At 35.5% G+C, this 18,996-nt stretch overlaps 1 protein-coding gene across 1 annotated transcript in view; it reads right to left on the reverse strand.

The window, feature by feature from the left end:
* Positions 1-14,346, reverse strand: part of LOC306886019 (ALK tyrosine kinase receptor-like) — a gene marked incomplete at both ends in the record, with an annotated part of 458,617 nt that extends 444,271 nt beyond the window's left edge. The window contains one exon of the mRNA XM_079442870.1: positions 13,626-14,346. Coding sequence (XP_079298996.1) covers positions 13,626-14,346 — 721 coding nt within the window. The remainder of the gene's footprint in view (positions 1-13,625) is intronic.
* Between the last annotated feature and the right edge of the window lie 4,650 nt (positions 14,347-18,996).

Raw genomic sequence — 18,996 nt, forward strand, 5'->3', positions numbered from 1 at the left:
CTGAAATTCGACACTGTCAGTTGCCTCAGATCAGTTTGCCAGGTTTTGTTTAGAGCCAGGTTTAGGATTTAAATTTTATACAGCCTAATCTAACATTCATACATTATTCATTTATAGATATTATTGGGTCAATCAACAATTAATGTTGTGTAAAGAGTCCTGAAGCAGTCATTTTGCTTATTTGCTTTATAAAACAGCACACATCAAAGCGCTGGTCTCATCTCCTCTTTCTCTAAAAGTCTTGAAGGCTGAAATTCAGAAACTGAAAATGTTGCATCATCTTCCAAGTTACTGAACTTGCTTCCGTGTTTGCAATTGTAGTGTGTGTTTTTTTTTTTATATGCATTTTATTTTTTTACAATTCTCATTGTAACCCTCTTGGTGAACCAACATACAGCACTGTAAAAAAAATAAAAAAAATAAAAATTAGTCAGCAGAAATGAGCAGATTGGACATTTTGTTTCACTGTAGAAGTTGAGAGATTGTTTAGTTCTCTCAACTTATTTATTTATTTATTTATTTTTTGAGAGAAGTTGAGCGATGTTTTAGTTCTCTCAACTTATTTATTTTTTTTATTTTTTTAACTTTATTGTCTATTTTTGTAGGAGATTCTCAACTTTTTGTTGTAGAAACTTAACAACAAGTTGAGAAAACTCAAAAATCTGCTGAAGCTGGTTGCCTTAAAATTTTAAGTTGGCTCGACGTTTCATGAAATCACTTGACAAGTGACGTTTTCTTTCCTGAGTTGACATATTTCATACTGAAAAAAATAAGTTTGGGTGAGACATATTTAATCAATGTGATCTTCCTTTGAAAAACAACAACAACAAATGTTAGGATTTAGCTACTGAACAGCCATAAACATGCTACTTTGCTACTTGCATGTGTATATCTACTAAAACTGAATTTTGTTAACATAATAGTGTATTTTAAAGTACAAAAAGACCAAAAGGGAGTTGTCTCGTGATTGGTCATGTTCTCAAAACTTGCACAATTCAGTCAGACTCTAAATTTCCCAACTTGTCAAACATAGAGTTTTAGAACTTTTAATGATTTTACAACATGTTATAAAGCTTTATACATACTAATTTCAATCTCGTTTAATGTTATTTATTCTGAAGTAGGTCTTGCCTCTGGTGTTCTGTAAACCCTTGGCACTTCATCCATAGCATGTAAATCTCACACAGCTCTTTAATGGCTCAAAGTCTCACTTTGTTCACAAAATTTAGCTTTAACAAGTTTTCATCTGAAGTTTGTTCTAATAACAACTTCCAGTATGATTGCAAGTTGCATCACTATGACCAACCAATTAGAATTAACCTCAAGGCTAAATTCCTCTGAAATTGAAGTGGACATACGGAGAAGATTGCAGAATATTCAAGAAATTGTTGGAAATTTTCTTCATTTAATGATATGGGAATGCCTGCCTGCTGGTGGTATAATCTCATAAAAAAAATAATAATAACAAAAATCACATTAAAAAATAAAAAAATAATAAATACAATAAAATACCATCATGATACTAGATGGCATTTTCAAATGTTTCCTACAAAATGGAACTGGCTAAGGTTGAGTATCACTACCATAAACATTCCATATATGTCCATATTAATATTAGTAACAATAATAATAAATGACAACACATATTAAGACAAATGTGTCAGCTGGAAGAGATTGTGCTATACAGAGGGGGATTTATTTCTGTAGCTATCAGCGGGTAGCATCATTTTACATTATTTGCATGTTAGAGCGATGAATAACCATTAAAATACATAATGGAACAACATGTCCCAAACTGGTTATTGAAAGTTTTTGTTAAACATAATATGAAGCAGTTTAGTTGTTGCCAAGCAACATCACAATGTTTTGCATTAAAAAAAAGAAAGTAACACTTTATCATTCAACTCATGTGAATCATAAAATCACAAGTATGTGCATATCACAGCTAGAGATTCTGGTTAATCCAATTAGAATTTAAAGTCTGTTTTAAAATATTATTATATATATATATATATATATATATATATATGTTTTGAGACTTTTTTTAACTGTAAGGTTAAAATGTGAATATGTTTCTGCACTAATAGCTAATTATTTCAAAATTATCATTTATTTGTTGAATGCTGATAATGATAAATAATCTCTTATTATCCAACCAATCAATTTCTGAATTATTAATTTGAGATGAGGTACCTCATTCTACTGGATTATTAATTTACTGTAATGAATTATAGAAATTATAAATAAATATGATCATTTCCAATACGGAATCAAATACACTTAGAATGTTGTGATATATGTATATGTATATATATATATATATATGTGTATCCCATACTATGTTGTGAGATTCCATTCACTTTGATTTTAACATGTTTTAACATTTCTATGTTGTCTATATCTCAAAACGTTCCAGTTGTAGAGACACAATTATAAATTATTTCCATTTTCTTACCAATTGTCGAGTTGTCCATTAATGAGGAAGATATTCTTAAATGTGGCATTGTTAAAACATCTCACCAGTGGTTACTGTTACTATGAGAATGTTATTATTGTCAAAAAAAAAATGTCGTCCACCCTCCACTGGAGTTTGTTAATTATAATTCTGGTTTATGAAACAGAGGCCTTTAAAAGAGCATGCATAATGTTGCATTTGGTCTCGTTCTGTCTCACGTATCTTGTCAGTGTCGGCGCTGGCTTGGCCATTTGTTGTGAAAAAATAAGGAAAGTGTGTCCAGCTAAATTCAATTAGTATTTTGTTAGATGGTTATAAAAAAGCTTAGTTTACCACAGCAGTTGTCATGTGAAGGCCTCATCATGTGATAAGACTATCGACTCTACCGTGCGACTCCACCGGGCTGGGACACCGGCAAAGGATATTATTTCTCCTCTTTTCTACTACTTGTTTCACTTCTGTTTCAGTTTTTATAACCATTTCTTACTATGTGTAGGTAAGTTGTTATTTTTAGCATGTGTGTTTGGCAGTGTTTTTCTTAGGATTACTTAAAAACTATACTGTCGTGATTTGCATTTGTTATCTATTTTAATTTTAGTTAAATAATGTCTGAATTTATTATGTCTGTATAGGTATTTTATTAAGTTTTAGTTTTATTTAATTTAAGTTATTTTAATACTTCAACAAACTAAATGGAAATTAAATTATATATATATATTGAATTTATAAATGTGCATGTATATGTATGTATGTATGTATGTGTGTGTGATTGTACATTTACATATATATAGTTGTTGTTTTTTTGTCGTTTGGCTTAGTGTTATGTTAAAATCATTATTGTACTCTTATACCTTTTGTTCTTTAATATTTCAAATAGTTTTTAGCTTTAGTTTTTGTTGGTTTTTCATTTAAATGTTAAGTTTTGAAATTTTGTTGCATGCATTTGTCATTTTTATTTAAATTAAAGTATTTATCAAGTTTTAGCTTTTAGTTTTGGATCTGTTTTTAGTTGTTTTAATACTACAATTGATTGCTTCTGTTGTCCTCATTTGTAAGTCGCTTTGGATAAAAGCGTCTGCTAAATTACTAAATAATATTAAAATAATAACATAACAAAACTTGCCTAAAAACTGGGCATGCCTAATGTGATGCATATAGGAAGTATAACACATGCACATAATCACCTTGTCCTTATGTAAGAGCACAGTATTAGTCAGTGAGGTCATGAGTGATACTTGTTTGTACTCTGCATTCCAATGAGAAGTGTGCTGATACCTACTTATAATGCAGCAACATTGCACTAGAGGCTCTAAAATCACCTTGCCGCATCAAACGGTATGTTCTTCTGCACACATGTACACACACGTTCTCTCAGGTAGTTGCTTAATAGAAAAAATCAAAGAGCAAGCACAAGAAGATTCAACTCAGTATGCCTTTTCTTATTTGGTTTTAAGCTGAACAAAGATGTCAATGCAACTCATGCACAAAGCAATTAATCAAAAACTCATGGGTTTGGGGGAATATATGCAACATTTATAACTAGAGGATTAGGGAATGTGAGTATGCATTAGCCATTGAGTACAAGAACAATGCCAAATCCAGCTTTCTTTCTCTAAACCCCATGAAACGCTGAAACCATTTGAAGTCACCAAAGATGCCTTGTAATAATTCTCAAAACAACTAATCATGAATTATATTATCTTCTATTAATTACAATAATGAAATGTTTCAATCTTCATTCAGACATCTGTTACTTGTAATTATCTTGTATGTGGTCAGTAGTAGCAAGGTTCTCTAATACAATGTAGTAATGATGCATTTTTGTAGGCCATCTCAGAAGTTAACATCATCTCGGTTCTTTTGATAAGAACTAATAGGAATCTTTCATTGACTTTGGAATATTGCATATTGCATTATTTTTCTAACACATGTTGTTTATAATTATAATGGTATCACAAGTTTAGGAACCAATTTTCACTATTAGCAAGTTGCTTATTAGCATGCCTATTACTAGCATACTTGCAAGTACTTATAAAGCACATATTAATGGCTTATTCTGCGTGATCGTATTTTATATCCCTCAATCCAACCCGATACCTAAACTTAACAACTACCTTACTAACGATTAATAAACAGCAAATTACCCAGATAGCACACGTATGTCTGCAAGATGTCTATTAAAGATCTCTTGATCTGGAAAGCATCTGCTGTCTACAAACGTCTGGCAGATGTCTTTCAGATGTCAGTTTTACATACATTCTAAATCATAAACATCTTAAAGACATCTAATAGATGTCTATTTGACATCTAAAAGGAAACGTCCTATAGACGTATTGCAGATGAGCAAACACCCTAAATAATACGTCTTGCAGACATCAAATAGACATCTCGGAGATGTATGTGTGCTATCAGGGTAGGAGTTTATTGGCTCAAAAGTCTAGGGGTGACCCCGAATAGTCGAAGATGTGATGCTTCGATAGGAGGAGCCTGATTCGACTACCAGTCCCACAGCCAAATATTCGCAGAGGTGTTACGAAATGAGGATCATGCCATTTTGGCTATATGGGGGTGCTCAGTGTTTGATTTCAACTACCAGTTTTCTTCCAATAAGTTAATATACAGCCTGCTTTGATAATGCAAATAAGAATGTGAAATGAAAGAAGCTTTTAATAAATATTTTAATAAGCGTGAATAAATCAACCAGGTCTCATGGCATAAATGTATCTGGGGGCACTTTTTGGCGAGACCGTTTTTATGTACCTTACTGCACGTTTCGCTGCAGTTTCAAAGAGAAATGTCCACTGAGGGGCGCTAAAACACGGGTTCAATACGTATTGCTGTGTTTTTATTACGCTGCTTCAGATACGTACTGCGGCGGTTCAGAATTCAAATATCCAGGGTCTGTCGCTAAAAAATAATGCTCTATCGTGTTGGAAATGTGCCTTACACTCAACCCTAAACCTACCCGATAGTGTTGACAAATGCAAAACTGATATAAAAGTGCATTTGTTGATGCAACCATGCTATTTGTACTTTCTTATATGTAGATTTAAACTGTTTTGTCAGACCATAGTTACACGGGATTCGAACCGGAGCTCCTCACCTCTCAAGTACGTTCCCATACTCCGTGAGCAACCGAACAAACCTACCGTCTGGATATGTGTGATGCTAACGTTCAAAAGCATCACTTTTCAAATCTCCCAGCATATTAATATTGTTTTGAAGTCATAACATGATATTCTTCAAGTAATTGTGCAAACATTACATGTGAAAAGGAATAAAAGGCATCAGAGAGTTTTCACATCTCGCTAAAACGTGCCCCCAGGTACGTTTATGCCATGAGACCAGGTAGGAATAAATCCAACCACCCTTGTGACAGATTTAAGTTTCACTTTCCATGATCCGTGACTGACAGAAGAGCGGCGAGGATTTAAATCTTTAACAAGACTCAAATATACACAGGCAGAGTGAAAGACTAGATTTTTTTCACAGGTAGGGTATAACATTTCAAAATGTTTCTAAGGCCTAATTTGATTTTTGGATGCTGTGAACATAGGTGCCGAAAAACTCAAGATGTTATCTATTCACTATCATGTTGGCAATACAGATCTGGCAAACTATGTGTTTGCGTTCTGGAGAAAATGAAATGGTTTATTTTTGTCCAGAGCAAGCTTGCGAATCCTATAAAAAAACTTTATGAGATTACACGAATAAGACAAGGGACAACTTTTTAGTGATTTTAAATGGTGTGCTTTTTGTGTGCTTTCTAATGTTTATAAAACTTTTATTTACTGGCCACATGCACGCTACAAAGTAGGGCTGCATGATTAAATCGAATGTGATGCACATTTTGTCAGTAAAGCCGGTTCTGTAATCAGTAGTAAATCTCCATCATGTGCTTTCAGATGGAGCAGCATTTACTACACAGAGCCGTAGTTCACTGATAGGTTATGCAAAAAAAATCGTAGACAATATTATTGTGCGATTTATAAAATCGAAGAAATCGTTCTCAAAAATGACAGCTGTTTGCGTAGCCTCTCAGTGAACTACGGCTCCTTGCAGTAAATGCTGCTCTGAAAGCATGTAGAAATACCACATTTAATAACACGTTTTTACTCCAAACTTACTTCATAACGTCAGCAGAGTGTTTGAAATAAATCTTTCTGTGAGATGATGTGGCTTCTTACACAGAATAAGGCATGCAACATACTTCATAGTATTCTAAGAAGTGATTCTTAGTCGAGGACACCCCTTCAAAAGTCATAGTTAATAGTTAGCTAATGATGAGAGTTGAACCCAAAACTAAAGTGACAATAATCTTCACAAATGAACACAGCTTTTATTAATTTTGCAGCCTACACAAGGTACAGAATGATCAGAAGTTAATAATAGGCCATAAACAAAACTACATCACAGTCACATGACTTCAGTGTTGCATTACTAAGCTTCCAACAACTCTTTCAGTCATTATAAAAAAATAAAAAACACTGTCCCTGAAAGTTTGAGTTAGAGTGTTTGATTATAAACACCAAGAGGCTATAAACGTGAATTAGTAAGTAGATGAGTTTACATGTTCACCATAATGATGTTTAATGTCACATTTAGCCACTTGTTAGCCCATTAAAAAAACAAGTACATGCATTTTAATAATCACAACGGGGTATTACTGATGTATTCTATGATGTAGAATAAAACATGAAAATATCTTGAGCTTGTGTTAACCACAGACCTTATTTCAGACATTTAACCAAAACTCAATTGGCTTTGGGACAACAGACCCTGGAAGTGCTAAAACGCTAACTTGTTTTCATGCCTTCATGCTCTGTCCAGTATGGTGAAGTTGAAACCCCAGAAGTTCCATTGCCCATCCATGCTGAAGCTATATACATTTTGCCATCAGTGGAGGCCATTTACAGATGGCCCTTGAGAGTGAACCAGTGCACATTAGCATTGGAGATAGATGGTGGCAGGTTAAAAGGGCTCATTAAGATGCATTGATTTTGATCTATCTGCATGGCTAGCTGAACCAAACATTAAAGTCCTTCAAAGATGGATCTCTTTAAATTGAAAGCAACTATAACTGAATTTTTTACACTGACTCAATGTTCCTCTTGAGAACCGAATGGGAATTTGGTCAGTAAAAAGAACGTAAACATCAGAAGAAAAAATAAAAAGCGTTTACTGAGTAAGTGCAGTCATGCAAAACGTGCGTTTCTTCAAGTTGAGAGAACCTAGTCACACTTCTGTTGAGTGCTCACAAGTATGGTGTGTGAAATCAAATGAGTGAGAACGGTAGCTGTGGGCATTAGCGATCATCTTGCACTGTTTGCGCCAAATGGCAACTTGGGTTCCATTAAACCAACTTGCACTAAAGTGCTGCAGGGGCTGGTATGCAACTTTCTTTGGTAGCCTTGGGACGTGCCTGAGATCCTCATCCATAATTCATCTCTGCACACTTTTGTTGTGGACAAACCTATTTTTAATTCAAATTAGGTTAGAAAAGGTTTATAATACTGCCATTGTGTCCTTGACACTCTAATACTGTTCCACGTACTTTGGACTTTCAAGAATTTCAAGATCAATTTCATGTCAGTGTCAGCACTTGACAGTGTTTTTAAGATAAGCCCAGGCATTGGTTGGCAGATATCTGAATATATTTACAGTTTATATGTCAATCCCCTTGACATCAAATCAATTCCCTAACACCATCTTACATTTCATTTTAAGTCAAAAGTCACATTTCTTTTTGCTAATTTCACTTATTCAAAGTATCAGACAGTCTGTCTTTTTCAGTCTTCTCTCAAAAAAGGCCTAAATTTAAGATTGATGTATTTGAATTGCATATAAAATTCCCATCCATTTAGATTACATCAATTACACCATTTTATGCCCTCAAAAAATCAGGGAATCGTTTATTATTAACTATGTATCTATTTTATTTGATTTAAATCATCACATTTTCAAAATGCATTTTTTTGAATTGCTTAGAATCAGCATAAATTTGTTAACTGTGCAAACTAATAAATAGTTAAAAGGTATGAGTTAAAATTTAAAAGGCAATATTTAGGCAATAAATATTCAGTTAACAGGTATTAATCTCTCTCTCTCTCTCTCTCTCTCTCTCTCTCTCTATATATATATATATATATAAAGTTATATAAATATGATAAATATATAAATCTGTTACAGAAATCATACCCGTTTCATTTATGTATGACTGACAAATATGCATAACATTAAGTTTATTAGTTTATGTAAAAAAAAAAAAAAAAAAAAAACAGTTTCATCGAAATGAATAAAATACATAAATCTTAAATTTGGGCCTAAATATTTTTTGAGTGTTGCATGAATATACACTCTTAAATCTGGTGTCATACCCAAAATGGATAAAGAGTAAGCTTTGTGGATTTACCATATTGAACCACATTGATGCATTGACTGAATGAGAGAGTAAAGCTAAAACAATGTCCTTTTTTGTAAACAGATGTGCCACCAATTCATTGATTATAAAAATACATTAATAATGAACTCATGTGCCATTTGACTCCGTATTGATTTTCCCATGAGTGTCTGATTGATACAAGCTTAAACTCAAGAGCCAATTGATTCTCACTTACTTCCATGCACTATCCTCTCATTAGAGGATGCCTGGATGCTCCACGCGCCTCGAGATCTTACATCAAGGCGGTGAGACGGCACTCTAGACACACGTACGCCTCCAAACGTAAAGCCTTTGATTGAACTGGATTTCAGCGACTCCATTTAAACCATAAACCAAAGGCTTTCTGCATGCAACATCAGGTTTCAAGAAACCTTGTGAAAGAACTTCAACTAAATCCAAAAACAACATATAATGTGAGTAAGGATCCTGTGAGAACACTAACCATGCTTCAAAGCCAAATCTGCATTACATCTGTGTGGGTGAGCAGGTGTGCATGAAGATGCACCAAAATGTCTGAGACATTAAAATCTGTGATTTTCAAGTATGTTATTTTGATGATGATGAATATAAATCTAATTTTGGAGCAGGTCTGAGTGACAAAATGTTGGCTAAAGCGTAAGAAAGAAGTCCTCAAAAAACACAATTTGACAATCTCAAAAACAAAGACTCAAATATATAACCTTACAGCTACATATTCACAAAGTGAATATGCTAATCTCCCTAAATTGCTGTTTTGCTGTAATCTGCATAATTAACACTGCTAGCTCAATTGATGTTGACATTGAGGGAAATAAAAACACACTGACAAAAATTGCATTCTCCTGATTGTTTTCATCAAGGAACCATTTCCTCTGTAAGTCTTTCATATGCAGAGGTAATAGGCTTATGTTTCTCAAACAAATCCTGGAACACATGTCCTAAGCCATTCATGATGCACAAGAGTCAAGGCAGCCTCTGAAATACTGGCCAAAATAAGGCTGAAGCCAAAATGTGGTGTTGAGCTGCTACTACTGCACTGTATACTGTGACATTTTTTTTTTTTTAAACGAGCATAAAGTCCCTGATGCCTAATCATAATCATGAAAAACAGTCATAACATTTTTTTCATGAGCATGTTCAGCTTCTGAACACCACAAAAAGGCATCACTGATGTCTAAATGTGGGTAGACATGGCCATTCCGACATTAGAGATTTACAGAAATTCAGAATGAGAGCTATTTGCAGCTTAGTGTAATAATTTTGCCATTTTGGACTGGGACAGAAGTTTTGAGTTGTCAAAATGCACCTGATTTGGAAAAACAGAAGCTTTTTTCCCCATTTCTTAAGAATGATGAAAGCTTCTGATGAGTCATTTTTGCATCTCTAGCAGCCAAAAAAAAAAGAAAAAGTCTCCAAAAGTTGTGCATTGTTCAGTCAGACAAGTTGTTCCACCCCAAATGCACACCAATGGATGATGGACTGTGTCTGGCTGCACAGACAAACAGAGCAATGTTGAAAGTGCCACAAAAACACAGTGTTTACACTCTCTAGGGAAATCAGTCTATGAGAATGGCTTACTTATAGTTGTCTCTGCACATTAAACTGGAAATGGAGAAAGTATTCTACCCTCCAAAAAAATCACAGACATAAACATTGTTGAAACAGATTAGATAATACTTTCCTGACTGTGTACTTTCCAGTTTCAGAGATAAACTGTTCAAAGCAGGTGAATTATTGATCTTCTCAACTCAAAGGAGGAAAGCACACTGTTTAAAATACGTTTACCAACAGGGGGCCAAAACAAGATCCAGAACACCCAGTAAGAGAATTTCACTGTGAGTAAAGAAGAAGTCAAGGTGTAGTCATCATTTACTCACCTGACTTAAAATTTTTAGTTTAGTCAACTTGAAATTTCAAGCTACTCAATGTTAATTTAAGGGACATTTCGAATATTTTAGTTGACTAAACTAAACATTTTAAGTCAGCGAGGTAACAAATTATTTTAACCTGAGTTGAAATATTACTATTTGTTGTATGCTTATCAAATACCCAGAAGAACGCTGAAGAGCATGGAATTGTGTGCTTGTGAAGAGGAAATTTTGATTGTAATGAAGAATGCTGAGAGCAGCAGAGGACAGCCAATGTCACAAAGCACCTGGGGAGAGAGTGAAATCTTAATGACTTTTCTGACCCTCTGTTGAGAAAGTCCCAGCGGCCTCAGGGTGTCTTGAAGGATTAGACTGCCCACTCTGCAAAAGACAACAAGCCTTTGATACTCTTGTAACAGATTATTTGATGTTTCGCGGATCATACTTCCTTCTGGTCAAGACCTTTTACTCTCAAACAGGAAACGGTGATCTCAGATGTCGTACACATACATTTCTGTATGTTCGGAGACTGAAAGACACTGCAGTGCACAATATAAATGCATTGACATCATTTACAATGTATAGCCTTTTAACTTTAGAGATGCGCATATTTTTTACGAACCCTGTTAGAAGGATTTTGAACTGAAAATTGCTGGAATTTCTAAGAGGGCATCGCCGCAGGTGACAAAGTTCAATACTCAGACTCTCATTTACAAGTAAATGACCTTTTTAATGGCAAATTTATTTATAAATGAAATCTAGTTGGAACTAATGAAAGGAATTTGCACTCTTTCTATTGATGATATAATTATCATCAGACCTCAACAAGTGTGAAACATAACTGAAACACTGCCAATGTGTTTAAAAATCACACCAAATGAACTGGAATGTGTATATGCTAAATTAATGATGAGACATGTTTTATTATTAAAATAATTATTAACACATATGTATTTCATTCATTAAAAATCTCAAAGGACTCATAAACTCATGCATACATCAACGTTTTAGCATCTAAACAAAAAAAGGTTTAGAAACGTCCTGTATTTATAAATATTATGAATACTAATAAGATCATGGATGACATTATATTATGGCACAATGTTTTGAATTAATGTGGGTGTTAAATAATATCCTCTTTTTGATGGTTTATTCAATTCATGTTTTTAAACCTGAAACATATTGTGATATAACAGAAAAAGCTAGTTTATTTCTATTTGGGCATGATTATTGTTCTTGTAATTTCATAACTCAAGAGTCACTCAAGTCTCTGAAGCTATCTTTGCTATAATCAAAATATGATTGGTATAAAAAATCTAGACTGTCTATAAAAATAATTTATCCATACACCACTTAAAATGCACAAAAGGTCACTGCGCTCATGTGGAAAACAGCAGAGCACTAGAAAAAATACCACAATTTCATTGAACTGCTCCTTAAAAAGGACATATTTGACAGAAAGGGTTGATGGTGGGTGGCTATAGAATATTTATCACATTTTTGAACGAGCAAAGAATCAACCAGCCTTGAATAGCATCTTTCACTGATGAAGGGTTTCAGAGCCCTTTCAAATCACAATATGTGGGCTGCACCAGAAACTTCAATCCAGCTAGAAGCAACTACATAAAAATCACCAAAAAAATTATTTTGTCAAGAGTGTCACAAAAATGTCTCTCAAAGAAGGTAATTATGCTGAGCTAACCACAAAGTGATGATAGAAAGTACTATTTACAGTATACGGTACAGTACAGTGCAAGCAAATATCATCAAAGCCGCAAAAGCTGTGAGACTCACAAAAACATCCTAAAAGTAACACAACAACAACTGAGATGATCAGTGGCTGTTGGACAAAATAACCCATGATTTAAAGCCTACACAGGACTTATTCAGTGTTTGCAAAAATCTTTCTCTTGAGGTCTATGCGCTTTATAGTTTTGAGCAGTCTCTGAGAACATGTTTGGGGCAGACTGCTCTCCCAGATCATTTGGGGGACGAGGGTAAACTGATTTGTTGATAAAAATAGTTCAAACATCATTGAAAAGTGATAATCAGAAAAAGTTGCTAATGCCAAGTAATTAATGAAAGCTTCTCCAGTGGCCACTGCAGTGAAGTTAACACTAAATTAAATCAGGATGAGAAAATCCTCATTTTTTTCCATGTCAACAGTTTTGAATTTTACAGGAGGTGTGCGGAAAGCCATCAAATGTTTTTTTGCATCTGTCAGCTTATGCGATTTTGCAAAAAGTGTCCCTTGTTGTGCATGCTGTGATGCTGTTTAGTCTTTACTGGTGTTGCAGTGCCACCCTTTTGAACAGCCAATGAATTACCAAGACTGGTAACATTGCAATATTACAAAAAAGGAGGTGACAAACCTCATAACCCAAACACAGTGGAAAACTTTTTGCTGTCTACAAACTTTTCTAACCATCGAGTCCATGTTGTATATATTGTATGTAAGGGATAATACAAAAATAACCCCCCAGCAGGATGATTACCCTCAGTTTCACTTCACCTTGGAGGGTTTTAATTGCAATAAAAACCGTCTGACTGGCTTATTACGTAGCTACTTGGCAAATAAATAAATACATGGAGATGAAGTTACATAGCACTGCTCATTATTAAGAAACATCTGACTGCAGAATATTGTAATTGACCAATAAGGATCAAGTTCCACAGAACTGTGTAATAAATTAATATAATTTCTTACTATAACAGAGCTCAAGCAAGAAACTGACTATATATATAGTTTATAACATTTCTAAGCCGTTGTGCCCATCCTGGACCTGTGGGTCCTGAAATACTTCCACCCTTTAAGCTTCTAGAGCAACGGCTCTGCGTATAATTACGCTGCAAATTGAACACTATAATGTCGAAATCTTACCACTCGAGGCTATGTGTAGGAAGAGGCGAGCGTCTGAAGCTCTGATGGCAGCAGAGTACTTGTCCTCTTTCCCCGGGACCTGCGCTTTCCGCTCGGGCATGATTCGGACCCTGAGCCGGCCTCCCTCCGCCCCCAGCCACCACTCCAAAATCCGCGTTAGGTCCATTTCCAGGAACACAACCGGCGCGTCCTCGTACACGTGCAGCCCTCCGCACCCCGTTTTAACCATCTCCTCGCCCACCTCCACCACAACTTGATTGGACTTTCGACTGGCTGTGGTCAAACCCAAATTCAAAACTTTAGGCACTGGCCGCTTCTGTCGATACGGGAGCTGTCCAGTGCTGGATCTGTTGACGTTCATCGCTGCCAGCTTTACATCAAGCAAACCGGCGATGGTTTTTTGCAACGGAACGCAGCGCATGAGCAAGTTGGCGCGCACCGTGTAACATCCGTTAAACGACAGACAGTCTCCGTTAAGCGGGCGTTTTATAAACAGAGCCAAGTAGTAACGCAACAGCGACGGGACGGCGAAATCCACCGAGAGCGTCTTCCTTTTGATCCGAGAGGTGGAGGTCTGGTTGGAGTCCTTTCTGTCGGTGCCGTTGATGAACGCGGACGTGGGAAAAGTAGCAAGTGCGTTCGCGGTTCTCTGAGAAGCGCACTGCAGCTCGGGTAGAAATGCCGCAGACCAAAGAAAAAAGTAGAGTATCCGCGCAATCATGATTTAGGCTGAAAATATCCTGTTTTCTGTTGATTCTGCTTTCACTCCGGCACCCTCACTCTCTCCAAATGGGGTGCTGAATCGGGAAACGAATGGAGAGCTAGTCGAGTCTACATTTCTTCTCCTTGTGCATTAAGATGTGTTTGCTTTTATCAAAGCTCTTGAGGTTGCTGTTTAATTCCCGCATATTAAAGACGAATATTTCCTTGGTAGGCTCATTAACCCGCACAAAAAAGATTCGCCTCTCGAGCTTCTTGGTATGCCTAACAAGTTCTCCAGGGCTGCTCAAAGGCTCCTTGTATCTGCATGCAATACCTCGAGCAGAGGTGCAATATCCTCTTTTTAAATATCCTCAACAGTCGTATAACAACAGATCCTTACACGTTTAACGTGTGCACTTTTCGACAAGCCAACATATTTACACGACAAACTGCGCGCGCTGAAATCAAACATAATCCATAGCTCACCGCGTTTCTGCCGACCCTAAGCAAAAGTTTATTTTTAATATACAGTGCCTAAGAATACTTTTCGCTTTTTTTGGACGTGATCTGTCTAAATCCAGCGGGTCTTACCTGCGGAGCCAGTTAAAACGAGAGAGCCTTTTCAGAGCGAGCTGCTCATTTGAGGCTGCATATGCCGCGTGTGCGCGAGCCCTCTGTGCGCGTACCACCACGGCTCTCCGGTTTTTTTTTTTTTTTTTTCAGGTTTTGTGAAACTCACTTCTGCATCTCTTTATGACGCCACAAGCAGCAGGTCTTTAGACGCGAATATAAGGGACGCGTTTCGAGCCTCTTAAAACGACGCTCGACGCTCGTTACGGCGCTGGAAACTCACTGAAATAACCGAGATGACACCTCCGTATGGCGGCATTGCGCCGTAATTCGTTTTTAATGAATATCTGTGTATGACGAGCACCGCCTCCCAATAATTTAGCTACTCAGAGAATCATTCACAGCCTCTGTAATTATGTCACTCCACGTCGCAGAGCGATTGGATCGAGCGCTTAGATGCGTAAAAACGCAGACACGCACTTTTTATTTAGCCTCTCAAAAAAGAGATGTGCACCTATTCTAATCAATTGAAGTATAGGCTACTAATTACACTATCAGATCAACTACACTATTTGTGCCTTATTTTTTTTATCAGTTTTACCACAATCCTATGCCATCCTATAGCCTACCACAGAGAAGGTAGGTTAAACAATGCAATAAAATATTTAAATAAATCACTTTTACCGGTCTTCTAGGCTATAAAAGAAACTGGGATTTCATCCGCGATTTATATGAAAGTAATGACGAAATGGGGGAATATAAATAGCCTATTAGACAGACAGACAGACAGACAGACAGATAGACAGACAGATTAGATAGATAGATAGATAGATAGATAGATAGATAGATAGATAGATAGATAGATAGATAGATAGATAGATAGATAGATAGATAGATAGATAGATAGATAGATAGATAGATATTGATTTGTTAACTCTATGCAAAAAGTATACAAACTCTATACAAAAAATAGAGGCAAACCAATTAGAAAATTAAAAATATTTGATTCTCCAAAAAAAAAAAAAAAAAAAAAAAAAAAAATATATATATATATATATATATATATATATATATATATATATATATATATATATATATATATATATATATATATATATTAGTTTATAATATAAACAAAACATTGTATCGAAAAAAGCTATTGCAAAATAGAACCATTCAGACTTTTAAATTAAATTAAATCACTGATTTAAAACGCATAAATTAATTGTAATTTCTAATTACGGAATTATTATGTAATACTGTCCATCAATCAGTTATGAAATCATTATTAAGTGTATACGATTTTCTTTTCCTCCGCTAGATGGGAGTATGGCGCACTTATTGGTTTGATCCCTGCCATCGTGACAAGCTCATTAATGCTCTCATAGCACAGGGCTGTTAACAGCTGCCATACGGGTGTGTTATCATTCCTGGAAATAGAGTGACTAACTGCGTGCTGTATTCTAATTGCTATGGTATGAAAGAGACATCCGTTTAATGGTAAGGTTGTTTAATTAAGACAAGGTTTCTGCATTGCTGAAATCAGATTTGACATCTAGAGTTGGGATTTCCTGCGAATTTATGTAAGCCAGTGCATCAGAAATATGATGATGATAGTGCCAGGTCAGATTGAGGAAAATAATACAGTCTTGGTTTCAATTCGTTTGGGATGTTTTTAACTTTCAGGATCTAATCTTTCAAAATTATAATCATGCACTGACAGCTAAAGCATGGCTTTAAAGCATTCATTTTGACAAATGAAGTTGATTTTGAATGACTTCAGAAGAGTATGTGAGTCATATGGAGTTTTTATTATTATTTTATTATTATTATTATTATTATTATTTATTTTTTGACACTTTTAAGTGCTTCTGAATCCCCTTTGATGCTTCAAAGCCATTATTTAACATGTCTTCATCTGTTCCAAGAATTAAAGGCTTGCTGGCTTAGAAGGACATGAGGCTCAGAGTGTATAAGATGACAAAAAAAAAGTTTATTTCATTAATATTTTTCTTGCTGAACTATTTCTTAAATCAGTTTCATTGTGTTTGCTTAAATCTACACACTCATTAAAAAATGTCTTGGAAATAATTATTAAAAATACTATCTAAAAAAGTTGCATGCAAGGACATCACTTACGTAACAACATACAAATAGTTTAGGGATAAAATATCTTACCACACTTGCTTGCTCAAGTTTTCTTGCGGTGAGAACAAATGAGTACAGCAGTAATAATCTTACATTGCAATGCAGAATACCAAATGATATCTCATTTTACCATGTCCTACCATATTTCAATGTTCATCTCACTGGTTCATTGGCTCCCATTACTCATAATATGTTCATGCCTGGGATGTTTCTCCTAAGAGCTGACACTTGCTCCTTGATTTAACACCTGTGTGTGTGCATGTGTGAATATGTGGACAGTTTTTCAATCATTTGATACACATTGCCAAGTTGAGTTACATGAGCTTTCCATAAGCATACAGAATGCTTTATGACCCAGCCTGGAGCCTCTTCCATGTTTTAGTATCCATCTTACTGAAGCAGAGGAGCTGTTGAATCCGAACTAAGCATCTGTGCTGTACAAGGAAACACGTTCTTTTTGTACTAGCCTCCCTGGACCTACATCCACGGAAAACAAAGTTGGGTTGTTTTATTCATATGTGGGGGCCAGTGATAACAGATAACGTGGTGTAGAGGGGGATGAATCGGCTTCATTAATATTCGACACATCATTCACAGTAAACCGGAGCCTCTACACTGTACTCAGAATGAATGTACAAGCCTTTGAAATAGACAGTGCAGTTTAATTTCATGCAGTAATGAAAAGAACAGTGCACAGTGAATTCTTCACAATGTTCTTATTAATGGACAGAAGAGGTGGAATAAAACGTGCAAATGGCTGAAAACCGCCTCGCCGATGAAATAGCCAAATCTTCTGAACGCTCTGCAGCTGTTCAAGGAATTCAAAAGAGAAATGTTTTAATCAAAATAGTTGTCTAATATGAAAAACCATGAGAACAAAATCTTCAAAATGCTATAAATGAACATCTACAAGTCTGCATAGAATATTAAAGACATCACTGAATATGTAAAGACCCCATGAATATCATAATTCCAGTTTTGTGCCTAATAAGATTAAAGGAATGATTCATCCAAAAATGAAAATATGTATTTTTGTCCATCAATGGAATCTATTGTTGTTAAAATTATCTTGCAAGATTCTGTTTAAACTGTTTCTTTGTCAACACCATAGTTCACAGTAAAATAACCCTAGAATCAGGCTACTATAGCAGGTTTTGCAGTAACGCCTGAGAATGTAAAGTGCACTTGTGTTGCATTATGAATTAAAAAAAAAATATAATAATAATTGTATGGACTATTTTTATGATACTTTTGCTTGTGTTTTATGAAGCCTGACAGCCCTTGGTTGTTATATACATCAATTTTAACGAAAATAACAAAGTGAAACATCTTTAAATAATATAATTCTGTGTTTCACAGAAGAAAGAAGGTCATATGCAAAGAAGGTCATATGGATGATATGATGGTGCATTTATTTTTTAGTTAAACTGTTCCTTTAATTGTTTATTTATTGTTTTTGTAAATGTGAAATGTGAAATGTAAATGTATAGCAGCAATTCACTAGTATGCTGGTGCTTAGATTTCTGTAGCATTACATTAGTAACACTCCATTTGAATGAACTATGCAGGCTGGAGCACCTCAGAATACAAAGTGCCTTCGGGTGTATCTGTTTTTGGGAGCCTGTGTGCTCCTTGTAGTAAAAAGATTTGTTTTATCAATGGCTCCTCTTGCAGTCCCCCAAAACTCAAGAGTACTGTAGGGTGGAGGTGTTATGATAAATTGCAGCAAAATATGCACTTACAAAAGGCTCCCCCCTAGCGCTCTATCATATCTGGAGAAGCCATAAATCAGGCTAGTTGCCAGTGTTCCACTTACAGTGCGATCTAGGTTCTCCCCGTTCAGGCCACCTCTCAACTGTAGCACCTGAGGATGTTTGATTTCTGCAAATTAAAAAGTTTTCCCTTTGAACCATCCTGTTTCTTTATTGGTCCAAATTTGTTGGGGCGATTG

This window comes from Barbus barbus (assembly GCF_936440315.1).
Source record: "Barbus barbus genome assembly, chromosome: 20".
Classification (NCBI taxonomy): Eukaryota; Metazoa; Chordata; class Actinopteri; order Cypriniformes; family Cyprinidae; genus Barbus; species Barbus barbus.